Source organism: Herpailurus yagouaroundi, unplaced genomic scaffold (genome assembly GCF_014898765.1).
Source record: "Herpailurus yagouaroundi ecotype Mexico unplaced genomic scaffold, PumYag 28, whole genome shotgun sequence".
Classification (NCBI taxonomy): domain Eukaryota; kingdom Metazoa; phylum Chordata; class Mammalia; order Carnivora; family Felidae; genus Herpailurus; species Herpailurus yagouaroundi.
In genome coordinates, this window is record NW_024412376.1 from 39,053,862 (window position 1) to 39,074,144 (window position 20,283).

General features: G+C 34.4%; 1 protein-coding gene across 7 annotated transcripts in view; it reads left to right on the forward strand.

Moving 5' to 3' along the window:
* LRBA (LPS responsive beige-like anchor protein) overlaps positions 1 to 20,283 on the forward strand; it is a 772,087-nt gene that overhangs the window by 461,281 nt on the left and 290,523 nt on the right. For 5 of the 7 annotated variants that reach the window (XM_040472514.1, XM_040472528.1, XM_040472537.1 and 2 more), the window contains exons 38-39: positions 10,499 to 10,659; positions 18,475 to 18,621. In XM_040472514.1, the coding sequence (XP_040328448.1) occupies positions 10,499 to 10,659; positions 18,475 to 18,621 (308 nt within the window). The remainder of the gene's footprint in view (positions 1 to 10,498; positions 10,660 to 18,474; positions 18,622 to 20,283) is intronic. The other 2 variants (XM_040472547.1, XM_040472558.1) reach the window with 1 other exon arrangement.

Consider the following 20,283-nt stretch of genomic DNA (forward strand, 5'->3'; position numbering starts at 1 on the left):
TTTCTTTCTTTCTTTCTTTCTTTCTTTCTTTCTTTCTTTCTTTCTTTCACGTTTATTTTTGAGAGAGAGAGAAAGAGAGAGAGAGAGAGAGACAGTGTGAGCAGGGGAGGGTCAGAGAGAGAGAAAGACAACAGAATCTGAAACAGGCTCCAGGCTCTGAGCTGTCAGCACAGAGCCTGATGTGGGGCTTGAACCCATGGACTGCGAGATCATGACCTGAGCCAAAGTCAGATGCTTAACCTACTGAGCCACCCAGGCACCCCATGTTTTTATTTTTAAATCATGGTTGAAGTAGCTGGTGATACCACTTGAACACATGCTTTACCAAAATAATGGCATGTAGAAGTAGCCAAGTACTTAAATTCATTACTAATTAAAAATAATACCTTATATTTACATAGCATTTTACGGTTATTGAAGCAATTTCACAACTCTGTTTCATTTGATTCATCACTGCAACCCTATGAGGTGGGCTTTAAACAAGTTACAATTATTTCATATAAAGCAATAGAAACCCAAAGATGATCAGTGATTTATGTAGAAATCATAGATCTAGTACATGGTGGGGCTAAGGTGATTAATTTTAAGTCCTTTTAAATAAATGAAGCCAAAATAGTTTTATATCATATCCAGAAATTTTAAAGATTATTGGCTTTTAATATAAATCACTCTAAAACTTTAGTTATTATATATCTTATATGAATTAATTATAAATTTTATTTTAATAGTCTCTGGGGATGTTTTTTTATAAATAACATATTCTCATAGCCCTTAGGCTCTCCAGAAAATTCCAATATGAATAAAAATGTCTTTTATCAATCCCTTACAGTTTGTCTTATTTTAAATTTAGTCCAGACTTTAGAAGATCCAGGCCAGAGCAGACACATTCACCTACCTTCTGCCCTGCATACTGTGAAATACTCTGTGTGTCCATTGTCAAGGAAGGAAAAATGGGAAATAACTAGTATGGGGTATGGGATTTCCTTAGTGGAAATAAACATATTCTAGAATTAGATTTTGGTGATGGTTGCACAACTCTGTAAGTATACTAAAAACTATTGGATTGTACACTTTGAACAGGTAGACATTATGATGGCATATAAATTATATATCTTTTTTTTAATGTTTATTTATTTTTGAGAGAGAGAGACAGAGCGTGAGTGGGGGAGGGGCAGAGAGACAGGGAGACACAGAATCCAAAGCAGGCTCCAGGCTGCGAGCTGTCAGCACAGAGCCCAATGTGGGGCTTGATCTCACGATCAGGGAGATCATGACCTGAGCTGAAGTCGGACGCTTAACTGACTGAGCCACCCTGGCACACCTAAGTTATATATCTTAAAACACAAAAACATAAAAGCTTTCCTTCATTCTTCATCCTTATAAACATTTTTTAAAAAGATTTTATTTGGGGGGCGCCTGGGTGGCTCAGTCAGTTGAACCATACATCAGCTCAGGTCATGGTCTCACGGTTCACTGGCTCTAGCCCCACGTCAGGCTTTGCGCTGGCAGCATGGAGCCTTGTTGGGATTCTCTGTCTCCCTCTGTCTCTGCCCCTCCCCTGCTTGTGCTCTCTCGCTCTCAAAAATAAACATTAAAAAAAAAATCTTCAAAGGATTTTATTTTTAGGTCACCTCGGTGGCTCAGTTGGTTAAGCATCTGACTTCAGCTCATTTCATGATCTCATGGTTCGTGAGTTCAAGCCCTGCGTTGGGCTCTGTGCTGACATCTCAGAGCCTGGAGCCTGCTTCTGATTCTGTGTCTCCCTCTCTCTCTGCTCCTCCCCCACTTGTGCTCTTTCTCTCTAAAAATAAATAAACTTTAAACCAATTTAAAAAATATATTTTTAAGTAACCTCTACACCCAACGTGGGGTTCAAACTAAAACCCTAGGGTCAGCCTCTCATGCTCCACCAACTGAGCCAGCCAGGCACCCCATCCTTCTAAACATTCTTATGCAGAATTCAGTATTGGCTGCCCACTCACTTCGGTGGAGAGTCTTTGCTGCTTTGTCTTTTTTGGCACTGTTCTATTTTGGTTCTCTTATTATCTTGATTATATGAAACATTTTCTTCTCTATTTAAGTGATCCTTTCATCTGCAATTTTTTTAAATATTGGAATTTCCCAGATTTTATTTTCACTTTTCTCCTGTCCTTTCAATATAGTTTTCTCTGGATCTAGCACATACTTAGCTCTCAGTAAATTTTTGTTAGATGAATATCTAAGTTCCTCACTCCCAACACTGCTCAGAGTGCTTTTTGAGTTCCCAAGTTCTAGTGATTAGTTATTAGACATTTCTGCCTAGACATTATTAGGTGTCCAGGACATGATTCTCCCAACCGCAGCTACTTAACCTACATCATTTCAGTTAAATAGTATCTTTACCCTTTTATCACAAACCTCAGTTTTGTTCTCATTATCTCCTTTTTCCTAACCTTCCATATTGAATGTCTCACAAAATCTTATCTCTTCCCCTTCAGATAGGTCACTTGAATCTTAGCTTTAGCCTCCATCCCCACTGCCTTTTTTTATATCGCTGCCACATAACATAAAGCTGATCATATTAGTTCTCTATTGAGAAAGCTTGGTTGTCTGTTGAGTATAAGATGTGAAGATTACTTTAGTTAATTATACAAGGCCTTTTTAAATCTGGTTCTAAACCTATATTTCCTGACTTAGCTTTTGCCACTCCTAAGTTGCCTTGAAATGATCTTTGTTACCCAAACTTCTTAAGATAAAGGTGCCTTTTTATGTCTTTATGCCACTGTCCATGCTCTTTCCTCTGCTTGGAATGCGTTTTCCATTTTGCCCAGCAGACTCCTGTTTATCATTCAAGTTTCTTTAAAGAGTCAGCTTGTTCATTCCTTAATTGGTTATTTATTAAGTGCCTCCTTTGTTCCAGTTACTGTGCTTGGTCAGTGAATTAGATGGACACAAACGCTTGTCCTCATGGAACTTACAAAATAGATCCTCATTAAAACCTTAATGAAATCCTCAGTCCTCTCAGGCAGGGTTAATTAGAACTTTGATCATAGCTATAATGGTATCCAGTGAATTTCTAGAGGAAATGTTATGTGAAAGCTCATAGGCTTTGAAGCCCATAGACTTATTATTTACTACTGATGGGTAAGACTTCGTTTCTTCTTTGTTTCTTTAAAATAAAAATAACAGTATCTAGTTATGGCAGTGTTGTTGTGAGACTTGGTAATAATGTGTTCAAAAGAATGCAGTATCTATCACAGAATAGTCCAATGGAATAAATGCTATTTTATTTTATTTTTTATTTATTTTTTAAAAAAAATTTTTTTTTCAACGTTTATTTATTTTTGGGACAGAGAGAGACAGAGCATGAACGGGGGAGGGGCAGAGAGAGAGGGAGACACAGAATCGGAAACAGGCTCCAGGCTCTGAGCCATGAGCCCAGAGCCCGACGCGGGGCTCGAACTCATGGACCGCGAGATCGTGACCTGGCTGAAGTCGGACACTTAACCGACTGCGCCACCCAGGCGCCCCTATTTTATTTTATTTTAATTTTATTTTATTTTGAAAGAGAAAGGCAGGGAAGAGCAGAGAGGGAGAGAGACAGAATCCCAAGCAGGCTCCACACTGTCAGTGCAGAGCCCAGTGTGGGACTGAAACTCATGAACTGTGAGACCATGACCTAAGCCAAAACCAAGAGTCAGATGCTCAGCCAACTGAGCCACCCAGGTGCCCCAAATGCTGTCTATTTTAAGTTGTATTATTTTTGATATGTGATGATTTTTTTTATCCTGATTATAACATAAAAAATTATAAAAGCACAATTTATACGGATGTACCAAGACTGGTTCAGAGTTGGCACTAAATAGATGTTCGGTGAATTACTTTTTTTTAATCAGATTTTTGGAGAAAATAGATCAGATTTGTCTAAATAATATGGCTACTCAGGTGAGTTTTGGGGATTCTAGTATTCAACAACATTGTTTAATTTTTTTGCATTTGTCTTTTGTTAGAGTTTTAATTGGTAGGACAATTAACACTAGATTGTTATTTTCTTATAATTTTGCTTACTTCTTGGTAAAAATGCTAAGTGAATAAAGAAATGATTAACAGGCTAATAGGAGCTAGGAAAACTATGGGATTGTTTCTTAAACAATTGTTACACAATTATATTTTTAGAAAATATTCTAAGTAAATAACTAGTTGAAGATGGGTGTCTACATGTCTCTAAAAGCTAACAGAGAATTACATTGAGTAGTACCACAAAGAAATTCATGACTACATAAAATATAGTTTTACATAATTAAATAGTATATACAATTTTCTAGTGATTCTATATCAGGCCTCAGTAAAGAAAGAATTATGCTTTAGAAGTTGTCTCCTGTTGGATCTGTGTAGTTGAAGGGTTTTTTTTTTTTTTCCTTTTATTTTCATTAAGACAGCACAGTTCATAGATCACCTGCATTTGAGTTATAGTTGGTACTTGGTAAATAGAGGCTTTAGTTAATATTCTTTCTATCTATCTGCATGAAGGCACAGTAGATTTCAGTTTGTGAGATAAAGCATTCTCTTTTATTATGTGATACCCTATAGTACCTGAACATTATTTCACCAAGATTTATGCAGAAAGTGAAACCCTTCTAGAACTTAAGCACTTTTATCTTCTAGCTGACAGTACAATGATAATGTCTACTTCTTTTTAGAGGTTACCATTTGTTTAAGTTGTAACTAATATCTAGCATTAATTTTTAATCTAAAAATATGGAAATGAAAGCGAGCCAGATACAGGAATTAAAAAAACAGGTAATATAAAATTTTTAGAACAAAATATGAGGTACTAAAATTGACTAGTATTTAGAACTTTTCTTCTAGCCAGAAGAATTTATTGCTGACTTTTGTTAAGATTATCAAGATTTATCAGATATTGTCACAAGGAAGTGGGTAAGATGGAAAATGGGACATTTTTCTAGTATAATTTCATTGTGAAGTTTTTCTCTTTAAAACTAGCATTCTTTTATTGATGTAGATCCAAGTTACATGAAAATGACACTAAAAACAGTAAGATGGCAAACATAGGTGTATCTCACTAATTTGAATAAGTGTCAATACAATTCGGTTATGCAATAATTGGAATACATACATAACTACTACTCATTTTAGTAATTAATGCTGTTTTACTATAACAGAATAATATCAAAAATTGCTTTAATAAATCAATTATGAACTTAATGATTTCAGTGAAATAAATATTAATGTTTCTTTTTTGTTTTTTTGTTCTTGATTATTTTCTTTTGTATATTGAATTTTGCCTGTTTTTTTATATTTTCACAATGTCAGTCCTGGTCTGAACACCTTTTCTGCTACTGATAGTGTTTGAAGGGCCTTGTTCTGTTCTTCTTCCCCAAGATTATATTTAACTCTGGGAGAGAAAGGAAGGAGTCTGAACATTGTATGGAGAGGGAAAAAGATAAAGTGTTCTCATAACACCCTATCATTCTAAAGGCTGTTCATATGGAAATACAAAATGAGCATTGCACAACTCCAGGAATATCATACAAATCTTGATGTGAACACTGCCCCCTGGAGTTGTGCAGTTTACTAGCTATTTAATAGAGCTCTGCTCTATTCCAAACAGTTTTTTTGTTTTTGTTTTTTTAATGTCCATTTATTTTTGACAAAGAGCACATGAGTGGGGATGGGGCATAGAAAGAGGGGACAGAGGATCCCAGGCAGGCTCTGCTGACAGCAGAGAGCTCGAGGTGGAGCTCGAACTTATGAACCATGAGGTCATGACCTGAGCCGAAATCTGACACTTAACCGACTGAGCCACCCAGTTCCCCCCTTACAGAAAATTTTTTTAAATTCTCATCATTTTTACATCTGTCTTCTCCATGAGGCCAGGGATAATATCTTATTAATCTTTGTATTCTTAGCAGCTGGCTCAAGGTAAGAGTCAATCAGTTTTATTAGAAAATGTTTTAGGATTCTAGTTCCATATTCATCCATACATACATTATTAATTGGCGAATTGGCTTGCCATATTTTTCACAAAAAAATTGAACGTTGTAAAGTCTTCTGGGAGCTCCTGGGTGGCTTAGTTGTTTAAACATCCGACTTCGGCTCAGGTCATGATCTTGCAAGTTGGTGAGTTCAAGCCCTGTGTCAAGCTCTGTGCTGACAGCTCAGAGCATGGAGTCTGCTTCAGATTCTGTATCTCTGTCTCTCTGCCCCTCCCTAGCTCATGCTCTGTCTCTCTGTGTCTCTATCAAAAATAAATATATATTTAAAAAAATTTGAAAAAAATAAAGTCTTCTAATTTACATGTGAAAAATAATAGATTACTTATAGTTGAGCCATTTAAATATTAGAGGAAGAAAGTGTATCATACTTTAGTTACTGATTCACTGTTTTGCTTCTGCCCTTTCCACCTGATTCTCATTTGGGTCATACTTAATTCATTTGTTTCACCTCATCAAATCACTAACCACACTTGAGATCAGAAAGGGAATTAATAGACTATTAATGTTTGAGTTTATTTCCCTCTAGGATATATTTCAACAATCTATTTGATTCTGTTCTTATAGAACAGAAAATACATATTCTATATATTAAAATGGCATTGTTTTATTTTCTTTTATGTAGATTGCAATGATGTATTAAAGGTGTATGTTACAAACACATAAGTGTAAAGTTTTTTAAAAGGTAGAAAGGCAATTCATTGACTTATAATTAGAAAAAGTTGTAGTTTTAATCTCTGATTTTGAAATTAGGTCATAGAATTGGGGGAAAATATTTAGAAAGAAAAGTTAGAACATTTAATTTTAGTGTCATCCACAACTTTTCGAAAACATGTGTATTTCTATTAGTTAAAGATTTTAGACTTGGAGGTTATGTACTAATAGGATACCTAAGTAAAGCACCTACAGCACCTTTTATACAGAAGGTTTTATTTCCAGATCTTATGTGGTAAGATTTAATTACTGGTAGAAGTGATACCGATAATGTTTGTGAATTTGGCATCATGTTGTATTAATATAATTTTTTGGATAGGTACAGATATATAAAGGAATATAGTGATTCAGATATATATACCTGTAAACTCTCAGAATAAGTAATTTCTCATCTTAACCATGCTTGTATTTGGTCAAGAGTTTCTGAATACCTGATGTTTTTAAAATATTTCTAGCCATGCCATTGATGATAACTCTAAAAATATACAATAACTTATTTAGTTAATGCATAACCTTATGGGAAGACAGTTGTCTTGACTATGCCAAATCTGATAATTTCTTATCCTCTTTCCTCTACAAGGGGCTTTTGGGGAGGGTGTGGAAGTATGTCTTAAATGAGAGTGCAGTGTTTATGTGAATGATCAAAACTTACAGAAAGTTGGTGAGTGAAACCTACACATTCTCCTTTCCAATACTGTTCTAAAGTGACAAAGCATGCCTCATTTTTTCAGTGATAGAACCTAATACTAAGAGTGTATATTATTGGAGGGAACAGGATTGGAGGGATAAAACGTTGGTCTGTTCCTATGTAAATGACTTAAAACATGCTAGTAATTACCCTTATTTGAAAAAAATGAGTGTGACTTTTCCCCCAAAGAACATGTATTACTCGCAGCATCAGAAACTGGATGATAAATGCTGTTTTTTTCCAAATGAGGCTAATAGCTATTCGATTATGAGTAAGTTCCTTGAGGGTTTGTATCCTATATCACCTGAAGCAGTGCTTTATAATGAAGAGACTCTCAAGAAAATATATTGAAATTGTTGGGCTCTCTGGGTGATTTTTGTAAGACATTCTAGATTTGTGCTCTGAAATAAGTGATTTTTGCTTTGTCTTCAGATGATTTTAAATTGTTCCTACTTGTATTGAGAAAGGTAGTCTGAGTTTTAGCTTCAGGATATTGTAAACATTATCATGCTGAAGTATAAAGTTCTTTATTGGGTTTTTTTTGGATTGTATCTAAGTATTTTTAAATTTTTGATACTACGTATATATTTGAAGATGAAACTTACCTTAAATATTTTTCTACCATATGAACAAATTCTTAGTTCCTGATATATTGGGGCTTTTGTTTTTGCCAGTTGTCACCACTGAGACCAATTTTGTTAGTATTAAAGAGCACAAAAATAAATATCATAGTTCTGTTTCCTCCTAATTTTGATTATTACTCTTGTAGATATTGTCTGAGTTACTTGCTAATTTGTGAATCCTTATAAAATTCCTCTGGTTTTTCTACTATCTGACAAAAAATATTGCTCACGTGCTTTAGTAGCCTTTGGATTTGACTTTACCCTCATGCATTATACTAGAACGCATTGTTACCTAATTTAGTAATAATTTTGTAATAGCAGCTTAACATCTCTTATAATTTTAATTGTTATCAAGAAAAATGATATCATTTAATTTGACTCAAAATTCAGAAGGATGGATGAATGACAAATTAATAATTTACCACCTTTGCATAATACTGAAGCACAGAATATTAGAAGGATTGATGGCAGAAAAGGTTAACAAATTTTAGCAGCTTTCATTAGCTTTACATCGTCATATGTTTGTGGTGCTGACTGAAATAGGCTTTGTAGGAGATCTCAGTCTAGGGAACTAATTACTTGTGCCGATTGCCGCACTGATGAATAGACCCTCATTGTATCATTCCCCTGAAGACGAGGAGCAGCCTGTGATTCACGACTGCATCCTGGCTGATATTTGATAATAATTTTAACAGATAAATGTAGGTAGGCAGAATGATGAAGTGCCTATCCAAGCTCCATGACTATCAAAGCCATACACGTAGCCATCTGTGTACCGTCTTTTCCCCTTTCACCTAAGGAGAATTTTATTAATTGAGTTCAAACAACTGTTGTCTTTTGCTTATTATGTGTGTATTCTGTAGGTGCTTCTTACTTGTTTTTAAATGGTATTATAATAGTTTTCATTTAAACTGTAGACAGCAGTATAAAAAAGAATAAAAGAACTTTTTAATTTTTCTTTTTGAGGACTGCCGTTCTAACACTTTTTTTGCATTCCATTTGATTACATTATATCTCCTCTTTGGGCATGATTAAAATCAACAAAGGACATTTTTGATGTTCTCATTGTGTCCCCGGCTTTCTCATAAAAGACCATTGGATTTCTATTATTTTTAAACATATCTTCTTTCAATAATGTACTGTTTGTTGTCTATGCTTTTATTAACCTGAGATAATTTTTAATCTATAAAGGACTTATTTACAAATCTGTTTTGAATTTTTTAAGATAACATCTCTAAAACATCAAAATAAGAGTTCCTTTTAAGTGAGTATTTTGGGACTGTCAGTTGGTCAAGACTACTAATATGTCAAAGCTGACAGGTACAATTTTATTAGCTCATGAAATACAAGTGCAATTTTATTTTGTATTAGTCATTCCTTACAGAAGTTTTGATGATGAATTTTTTAATTGTTGAAGCTTAGAAATTTTCATGCTGTGTATCTTTAGTGAATAAATGTATTGTGCAGATTTTTTTTTTTACTGTAATGGAAAAAACTTCATAGTAGTATTTTCCTTATATTTTCCACCATGCTAGATTATGATTAGTTAATAAGAGGGAGAGTTGACATTTATATATTGCCATATAAAAGATCTACATAATTGGGGAAAATATAGTAGAACCCTTTAAAAAATACATTTCCAAAAGTATGCTTTTGATATAGCAATTATTGCACATCATATAGCATGTAGTTTTTAATTAAATATAAAAACACACTACATAAAACAGAAATCCAATCTGATTTGCTTGAAAATAGATTGCTATTTCACTCTATAGGAATGGTTTATTTAAAAACAGTAAATGGAAAAGAAATGCATTTTCTTGTGTTGTTCTAAGCCTCAGGGGCTAAATGTAATGAATATTTTAAGAGATTATTTTAATTAAATTCCTGCACATCTAAACAGAGTAATATTTTATTATCACATACATAACCATGTAACTGAGATATTCATTAAAGTTAACACTTTCTGGACCAAGAATTCATGGTATGATTTACTGACCTTGTGCAAAAAGGCACAAATTAGGAAGAAAAATGAAGGGGGACAGACTTTGATTAATATAGGTAATGCTATACCATATTTATAATAGCCTTTTCCCTATTCTGGTTTATAAATGCAGCCACAGAGAAAGGTGCCCTGCTGAGGCTGAAATGAGGCTGAAATCAGAGCACATGCCACTAGAGTGTGGGGAAACTGATCACACTGTCAGCAATTCATTTTAAAATGATGTATTTAGTGCTCATTTCACCTTCCAAGAAAAAGGAAAAGGAGTTCCTTAGACTGGAAGGTGATATTGTTATTTTCAAGGACATACCTAAGTTAAAGATTGCAGAAAAGGGGAGTGTGAGGTGGAAGGAGAATTAAGAGGAAGGGGAGGGGAAAAAAAAAGGCAGAGCAAACAAGGAGAGCTTTATGCAGAAATTCAGTGCTACCACGCTGTTTGATAATTGCTAACATATGTGGCTTCTCTGTTTCATTGTAGTCGTCCTCGTGAGTTCTGGCGCCTTGACCACTGGGAAGATGACTTGCGGCGCCGGCGACGATTTGTGCGTAACCCTCTAGGATCGACACATCCTGAAGCGACACTAAAAACAGCCGTGGAGCATGGTCAGTGTATAAACCACTCCTTGCCAATAGCAGCAGGTACAGTACTTGGTAATGAAGAGCATAACTTCATTATTACAAGGCACTGTAAAATGGTCTATGCCACATCTCATAGTTACTCACCCCAGAAAGAGAAGTTAAGTTTTTTACAGTTAGTGTAGGTTCCTATTAAATTATGGTGTCAAGTGGATTTATTTATTATGTTACACATGCAAAACTTACTTAACGCAGACTCTTTGTTTCAGAGTAGGAGGATAAAATATTTCTCTTTTTAAGCGACACATTCAGCTTTGAGTAAATTAATCCAGGACGCCTGCCTTAAATCCATGAATATCAGAAACACAGCATTTACAAACCAAATAGGTTTCCAGGTTCTGCTGTGTGTATATGGTTTTCTCTCAACCATGGTATTTTAGCATGAGATTATGAAGTGGGAGAGATGGTAATAAATGTCCAAGCGCCCAGATACTTTCTGAGCCTTGATTTGTAGATGGGTGTGATGGATGGCTCCTGGAAAAAGAGAATAGACATTATTTTCATATGTTCCCATTCTGCATCATCTTGTTATCAAAGCTTAAGAAAACATTTTTCCTTTTTTGATATAATGCATATCACTGTGATTCAGATTAGGGAAAAGCCTGATGAGCAAATTAGAGAAAACTGAAAAAGCCTTTGGATTTAATAATATACTCTCTCTGATCATAGGGTTTCACTTAATATTTTATCCCTTTGAAATCCAATTAAGATACATTGATTAAGGGGGGGGAAGCTCCTTTCTACATTAAAATAATTTTGATTTTATAAAATGTAAATTGGTTATTTTTTAATAAGATAGTTTTAATTCCCTTTTTTCAAGGTATTGGTTTAACACGCATCAGTTTATGGTTAAATGATAGTATGTAGTATACAAAATAAATGTGAAATTACATTCAATAAGGATATTAAGAATTTAGATTAAAAGTCTGTGATCTTAGGTTTGGCCTCAGTCAGGCAGCTTAACCTCTTGCACTCAGCCTTAAAGAGCCATTTCTGGAAGAAAATGTCCACAATATGTCATCAGATATAACACCAAATGTGACATCAGTCCTTTAAAATAAATGATCATACAGAGAATAGTCAATAACAAAGTGATCTAAAAGCAATAATAGTCTGAGGGCCCTACATCTTCAACTACAGGAGGTGGGGAAGAAGAAATAAGATGTAGAATTAATTAGGCCACTTTTGCTTTTAGGGTTCATGTGCTTTTTATGTGGTACTATAGATTTCACAGTTACATATATTTTTTCCTTTCTTTTTTTTTTTTTTTTTTTTGCTTTTGGCTAATGACTCTTACATTAAAAAAAAAATCAGCCTTTTTGCAGTTTTATGCTTTTCAATCAAACAGATGTTACTATGTGAACTTAAAATTTAATAAGTACCTTTCTGTCTTCTTAACTCATTTAACATTGAGTTGTGAAGTCTGAAGTCTATCAGTGACAATAAAAATGTTTTTATGAAAATTTTTCCTTTTATATCTGGAGACAGGGACTTGTTTTCTAAAACTGATACATAGGCAATCTGTTAATCCTTTATTTGGAGAGAAATGTCAATAACTGAATTTAAAATTTGTGGTATAGATTTAATATGGAGCTTATTAAAATCCATCATTAACCAAAAATAATACATGCAACCATTTTGGGAAATTACAGAATTTTACATAATAAATAAATTTGATTTCATTGTTACTGAACTTTACCTTTTAAAATTCTATTATGCCACCTTTTTGTGTTGCCAGGAGGCTGGTTAAAAAAAAATATTTAGTAAGCATTGCAGTGCTTACTGTCTTTTAGAACTTTTTTTTATCCTGTGTAGAATTCACTCTAATGACTCCAAACAGTAATTGAAATGTTAATATAATATTTATTAAATTGAGGGAAGTAAAATTAAGCACTTTATGTAATTCCATCTTATTTGACAATATTGTACATGGTTCTTACAGTGATTAAAATACTCTGAAAGGTTGAAAACAAAAATTTAAATCTGAAATACATGCTTTTAAAAACTAAATGTGGAGGAGATGCTTCAGTGGTCTTCCACTTAAGGAGATATGTAATATTTAATATAACATTTTTTGATAAAATATAAATCTTTTGTTGTCATACTTTGTATATATTTTTTATTTTAAATAATGAATATTAGACAATGGTTTTAAAACTCAGCACATAGATTGTACAGTGGTATAGTTTCATATCAGCATAGTTTATGCTAATTCATTATGTAAGTCAGGAACTTAAGTTTTTAATTTTTTATTAAATAAAGCATCTTATAGGTAACATCCAGTTTTAATTTTGTGTTAATTATGAAACTCTTGCACCTTTATCCTTAATTTAATAACAGTAAGAAGTTAATGAAAATAAACATATTAAAAATCAAGTTAGCAAAACAAAACAGTTGATGTGATCAAAAAGCAGTTGAGACTACAGAATCTAGTATGGATAAATACTATGCTTCAGTGTTGAATTTGAATATTTAAAATAGGTATTATTGAGGATAGTGTGTCAGTTGTATACTGTTTTAGGACTTCTCATTCTTATTTATAATTGATTTAACTAAGGAGACAGGATGTTGTTTAATGCAGATTCTTAAAACATCACAAACTATATTATTATTATCAAAGGGAAACATGTAAATAGAAATGCCATTGGAGATTAGTTATGTATTTTAGTAGTAAGAGCCATCTTTTTTATAGATTGATTTGATTTGAAGGAAAGCCTCTGGTGTAAAGGTGGCAGAGTAAATACCTGAAGAGTGATGTTCTCTGTTCGGGCGATCAATACTAGCCCCATGACTCTACTTCTGGCTACCTTCTAGTTAAAAACAAATTTTTTAATTCTGACAATTTAATTGCCCTTCCCAAGTTCACATTAACTTGCTTGGGGAAAAGGGCCTTAGGTAATTTTTCAAAGAGAGACCCTCCAAAGTGGTTATTTATAAAAGTCATTTTGTAATGGGAGATTCCTTTAACTTTGCAGAAACTGAGTCATATTTTTAAATTAAAATTAATACTTCCTCTTATTATTAAATATTCTTTATGGAAATTAGCAGCAGCAAGCAGAGGTGGGTATTTGATTCTTGAGGACATTTTCTTGCATTTTATAGTTTAAAATTTATTAGAAATTAGTTGTCATGATTTGTAACATTCTCCTAATGCACAGGGCCCAGTTTGTCAGAACATTTATTATTTATTGTCAGAACATTTTAGATCTGGAAAGAACCAAAGGCTAAAGTCTAATCTAACTTTATTCTTTATAAATAAGGAAACTGAGGAAACAAAAAGCCACATAATTCTTGGTGGATACAGGACTAAAGCCCAGGTTAACTGAAGACTAATCAGATTTTCTTACTGTAGTGCTATACTGTCTTCTAAAATTCATTGTTAAATATAATGGGAACTTTACATTTAAATTAAAGCCATGTAAAAAATGTTTTAAATGGTAGAAAGAGTGGCTTTAATTCAAATAATAAACAGTTAAGCAGTAGAATTCTATTGAATTCAAGACATTTTAATTTTGTAGAGAATGTGCATGCTGATGGAAATATATGAGGAGGATTTAACATTGTTTAAGAAGTATCTTGTGATCATATGGAATGATACAAGTAACTCATCTGGTTTTCTTGGGGTGACAAACCATGTAAAGATCGTAAACCATGACATTCTCTCACAACTTCAATAATGCCAGATACTGTTGCTTCCTTTTTTGGATCAACATATATTAGGTTCCGTAACCAAAGCTTTTGGGGAACCCATGATCATTAGGAGATGGACTTGGCTTGTCTTCTAATCTCCTAATCATCTTTTGTATTTTCACTGATTTTTCTAAATTTTCTTGGCTTGGAACCCTTTGGAAATTGCATTAATTCTAAAGTTTAGGATAGTAGTTGTGTATAAGATATTCTTTATGTGTCTTATTCAGGATAAGCAGTAATGATATAGGTATTTCACATCACATTAAGTGGATACTCATATTTATTTTATTTATATTTGAGGTCACTTTGTTATTACAGTAGTATTTTTTTTAAGGTGACTAATTCCTCATGTATACACTTCTTTTACTGTAATATGGACTATTGCTGACGCCATTTCACTGTTGCAGTGGAGTTTTAAAAGGGGCTCTATGTGTCATAGGTGGAACACTTTTCTGTGTCCTTTTTCTGTTTTAATTTTACTTAGCTAGCTTGTGTTGCATGGATGAATCAACTCATGCCTAGATCTAGCTGTAAAGAACTTGAACTTTACATTTTGAGGACCAGCTTTTCTCTAAGCCCTCTAATGCTCTTAGCTTCAGTGAATAAAAAGTCATCTTTCAAACAAAGAATTTTTGACAGACTTCTCCAGGTTTGTGTAACAATTGCAGTTTAATTACTAAATGAGGGTAAATATTAAGCCAGAATAAAGTGAGAGACTATATGAAGGCAGTCTGTTAATGGTGATATGAAAAATTTAAATAGTTTTCATGTTTGGTAATAATTTTATTAGCTAGCAAAGATCTGAATCAAAGCTTTGAAATGGAACCAGAAGTGTGTTCTGACTTCATCCAATTAAACTTTTATACTAGTGTAGAATATATTCACAAAAAATATCAAAACAGTTGATACTTGTTTTAATGATTGAGTAGAAGGCAAGCAAAAGTTAAAAGTATACTTTCCCCAGCACATATAAACATGATAATTATCTTTTATTTTATGCTTGGGATAGTTTTGTTCTAATTTTGAAACAAACAAACAAAAAGTTCTTTAGCAGAGAGCTATTAGACCACTGAGAATTGAACACCAGCGCATGTGGTGTGTATTAGAGTACCGTTGGTAATTTTACTGCTGCTAACTTAAAATCCTCAAGGGGGAGTTAATTACAGGAAAACCATTCTAAATATCAGTAAGCTGCATATTTTCCATGACAAGAGGTTTTTCAGTTGAGGTTGAACAATTCCAGAATCTGAGCTTGTAAAAATAAGTAAATAAATAAATTAAAGTGGGTGTTTCTGTGCATACAGTAGACTTAGAGCACTTCAGAGTTTTTTCATAAAACTTTATTCAATTCAAAACTTACTGTGTTTTAATATGTGTCAGCATGATGAGAACATATTAACATTTTTTTAAGTTTCAGTTGGAAGGGATAACAAATTCTATTTAGCAGTCATTTACATGAATGAATTTATTTACTGAGCTATTTTAAGCCATTGCATATTGCTACTTGGCTCCTCTCATTTTTTGTAAATGTTTGCACAGTAAAGAGCTTTTTTCCTTTCTTTCCTCCCCTACCCCCCCTCACCCCAAGGAAGCTTGGTGTATGTGTACTTCAGGACATGTATGGTAATAATCAGAGATAGTAATGACAAGGTATTGAATTTGGTTGTTTCTGAATTTGGTTGTCATATGCTCATCAAATTTAGGTTTGGAAATGAGTATTTTTGTATTCTTAACTTGTTTATTATGATTTTGACTTAACCTTTTTAAAGGCACTGTGAGAAACATAAGAATTACTAAACTAATCCTTAAATTATATATACATTGGTATTTATATAGTGGTTAAGATACTGTTACCATAATGCTTGGATTTCATTCCTGATTCTACTTCTTACTAGCTGTGTTGCCTTGGGCAAGTTATGTAACCTCTCTGCACCTGTTTACTCATCTGAAAAGGAGAAATTAGCAGAGGGCTTATGAGAATTAAATGAGCTGAATATGTAAAGTGTTTTGAACACGCCCTAGCACATGGTGTTATTTAATATTAGCATTATTATCATTTCTGCTTTGAAGAAGACATTGTAAATCTAAAAAAGAGAATGTAACATACTGATTTTGTACTAAAATCTGATTGGCAATTGTTATCTTAGTATGATTTGCTTTATTTATTAGAAAATAGAGAAGATGGTGATTTCTCTTGTATATCTCAGTGACTAATTTATTTTTAATAACATTGGTAGTACATTGGAATATATCTTGTTTGGGCTCAGGGCAGTGTTTATGATTTTAGAGTAAGGAAACATAAATACTTGAAATATAAACAATGATATAACAACTTATGCTGCTATTTTCCTAAAAATTGGGGAGTTTTTGGTATATTTCTTTGTAGCTTAAAAAATAAAGTCATTTTAATTAGATACTTTAAAATTTTTCAAAATATTTACTGAGACTTTCATATGTGTGCAGCATACTATGCTTGTTTGTGGGTATGAAGGCAAACAAAATTTAATTTACCCATAGATGGTATTCAAAACCTAAATATAGAAAGCTTCTTCCCGTGACTTCCTCATTTAATATAGAGCCCCTATATTCTGTTAAAGCTGTGCCATTAGTATTGTATATAAATGATATACATTGTGAACTCACATGAATATGCTAAAAATAAACTTTTACCCTTACTATTACCCATAATTGTATCTATTAAAATCAAAGAAGCTTTGTTTTGTCAAAACGTTTGGTAATATACATGTAGTTTAACTGTATAGAAAGAATTATATAGATAGATATTAGCCATGTTACTGGAAACTGAAGGCTTTATCCTTTCTGGGTTTTGGGCTTTTTGCCTAGGCTGAAACTGCAGTGGATCAAAAAGCCTCGCCATCTGATTTCCATATCAATAGCTACTGCCTGGGAGGATCAGGTGCTTTGCCTCCTGAATTTCCCTCACTGGAAACCTGGGAATGTCAATAGTGTAGCAAGGATTCTAAACTTTCCCTTATGTGACGGTATGAGGTTTTAAAAATCACAGTCCAGAATTTAGTATCTTCTTTTCTATATTTCTGAAGGACAAAGCTGCTTAAAGCAGTGGGAGTTAACACTGGAAGGGACATGGGGTTTTGAAGTCCGAATTGTTGAGTTTCAGTGTTTTGTCCTTTCAGCTGCACCTCTGCTCCTCTTTCTGGTTCCGTCATTGGTTGTAGGTGCTCTGCAGAGCTTCTTCTTCATTCCCTAGGTTTGGTGTACCCTTTCCCTCTTTCCTCTCCGTCTGGCTGCCTTGTCACAGTGCCTGAGAGTCTGGTGCCGCTGCTCTCCACAGGCTGTTCCAATTCAGGCCCTGTAAGGCTCTTTGCCCAGATGCCTCTCCTCCCGGGCTTTCTGTTATGTTTGCCCTCGGGGTGTCTTAGCCTTTTAGTTTAAACACATGGAGGAGGTAGTGTTTGAGCCTCCACTTAGTTTCCACAGTGTCTTAGTCTTGGATATTTATATAAAGGCTAAAGTGGGGGTCTGGGTGGGGTAAATTGTGGGCAAGGGCAGTGCGAAGGTGAGAGGGAGGATTGGAAGAAAGAGGATGCAGCTTCGGAGAGCTGCTATAGCTTGTTTGGTGTCAGCTGTGGCTTCACAATTTGGCTTACAGCCCTCATTGGCTGTGAATCTCTCTGACCCTTCTTACTTGTAGATTCTCCTCCACAACCACTGCCCGACAAGTTCACGATGTTTTGTCAGTATAATCACTATTTGCAGGAACGACCAGCCTTTCTTAAGTTTCAGAATCAAGTAGATATTGTTTCCAAAACGGGGTTCTTATTTTTTTCTACTAATTTCCACAAAATGTGCTGCCTTTGAACCCTCTCTTGGCCCTAACTGTAAGTAAATAAATGGTTCGGTGGGCGGTGCAAGGGTCACGTTTAATGGGATTAGGGTGCTTGTTCAAGGTAACATTAGACTAGGCTTGGGGAGTCCTGTTTGTCAGAAGGGGCCTGTGTGCCATCCCAGTCACTCTCCTCCTGTGGATGACTCTCTGTAAAAATGATTGACCATCTTTGGCCACCTATCCTTACCTCACTTCCCTGCCCCTCTGCAAAAGTACTCGCCCCAGAGTTGATGGACAGCTTTGTTTCCTTTTCATTTCAGCTGCAGATGAAGATATCCTCGCTAAAGGAAAACAGTCCATCAAGAGTCAGGCTTTAGGAAATCAGAACTCAGAAAACGAGATCCTCCTGGAAGGCGACGACGATACTCTGTCATCCGTGGATGAGAAAGATTTAGAGAATCTTGCTGGTAAATTCACCGGTTGTATGGATATTTCAGCTAGCTCTGGGCCAATAAGCACCTAATTACTTACTTTTTCATCTGTGACCGCTAGGACTACCAAGTTTACGCCCACAATTACTTTAAATAAAGATGGTTTTTGTTCTTCCAAATATTTTCCCCCTAATCGTCAACACTATTTCCCCTTTATTTTTCCATTCTTTTTACTTTCTTTACCCTTCTCATCTTTTTCATGAGTAATTTTCACCATAAAAGAAAAGTTTAAAAGCAGAACAACAAAATTGCTTCACCCTCGGGAGTTACCTAATCTCTATAAAATGAGAGCTGTAAGTAAAATTTTGCCAATTGTTTTGTAAATAAAGCTTGGAGGCAGATGAGCTATTTGCTTTGATATACAGGTCTTAGTGAACATGCTGCATATACATTTAACTCTCTCAAAAAATCCATTCCAAGAATGCTATGGCTTTTCACAGGATCCACATATTTTACCTGATGTAGGAATTTTGATTTGCACTCTGCAGATTTTCAGTTTTACTTCCCTTATGGGAAAAATTCTCTTGTTTAGCCTGAAATTTTAGTCATTCATTAAATGCCTTTTTTTTTTCTTTAATGCCTGTGGTTCTCTCCCTTTGGGAGGAAAGTCTGAAAGATTCTACAATTTCCATTGGTGAAAATTATACAGTCTTCTATTTTGATAATTTTCATTTAAGAGAAAAGGCATTAGGAATTTTTCATTTATTGATGTGTCTGCAGCCTGTGCTACCATGCAGTGAATTATAATGAAAAGTGAAAATAGATGATGGTATCTTCTCTGATGACCATAAACCTCTCTGTAAAGTAAAATAAAATTAATTGGAGCATACTGTTCAGTGATTCAGAATGGGAGGAGTAAGTAAGGTGGGCACTGCTATTCTCTAGCCTTTTCCTTCACATCTATTTACCCATTTCCTCCTCCTTTATTTTGCTTCTGTTCTTGCTACTAGTAATACATTCATACAGTAATAGAGGTGAAAGGGGAGTTTAATTATATAATCTTGACAATGGCAATAGGATTAAGAAGTAATCCACACTAATAAAGTGGTGTGGGTTAGAAATGAAGTGGAAATTGTCAGGGGTCTTCTGTAGGACCTAGGCTGCCCTAGCTCCTGCAGCTGTCTGCTTACCCTGTAATTGAATGTCTGAGAGTGATTGAAAAAATGTTATTTCTTCTCAGGATTACATGCTAATGTACAGAGGGCAAAGGAGACAGCAAAAGAACACATAGCTGCTTATTTCATCCATTTATAGGGATGAGCTTTGGGAAATCATGGCTGTTCTGCAGCTATCTGCTGCCCATCTGCAAACACAATGTATTTGTACATTGGGAATAGAGGGCAAAACCTGCTCTGATCTCTGCAGAGCATCCCTTCTATTGTCCTACTGGCACACATTAAGATTGATGTGAGATTAAGGACCAACACCCTCTAACAATCGATGGAAACGTCGATTCATCTGAATTTTGAAACACTTAGTCATCCATTGATTACCTGAATAGGTGTACCATGTTTATAGGCACTATATTAATTCAGAACTATAAGTGCCAATCTTCTGTTGCTGTTTTCTTTACCTATAGTATTTGTACAATGAGGAATTGACATGGGATTTCAAATTCTTACTCTGTCTCTCTCTACG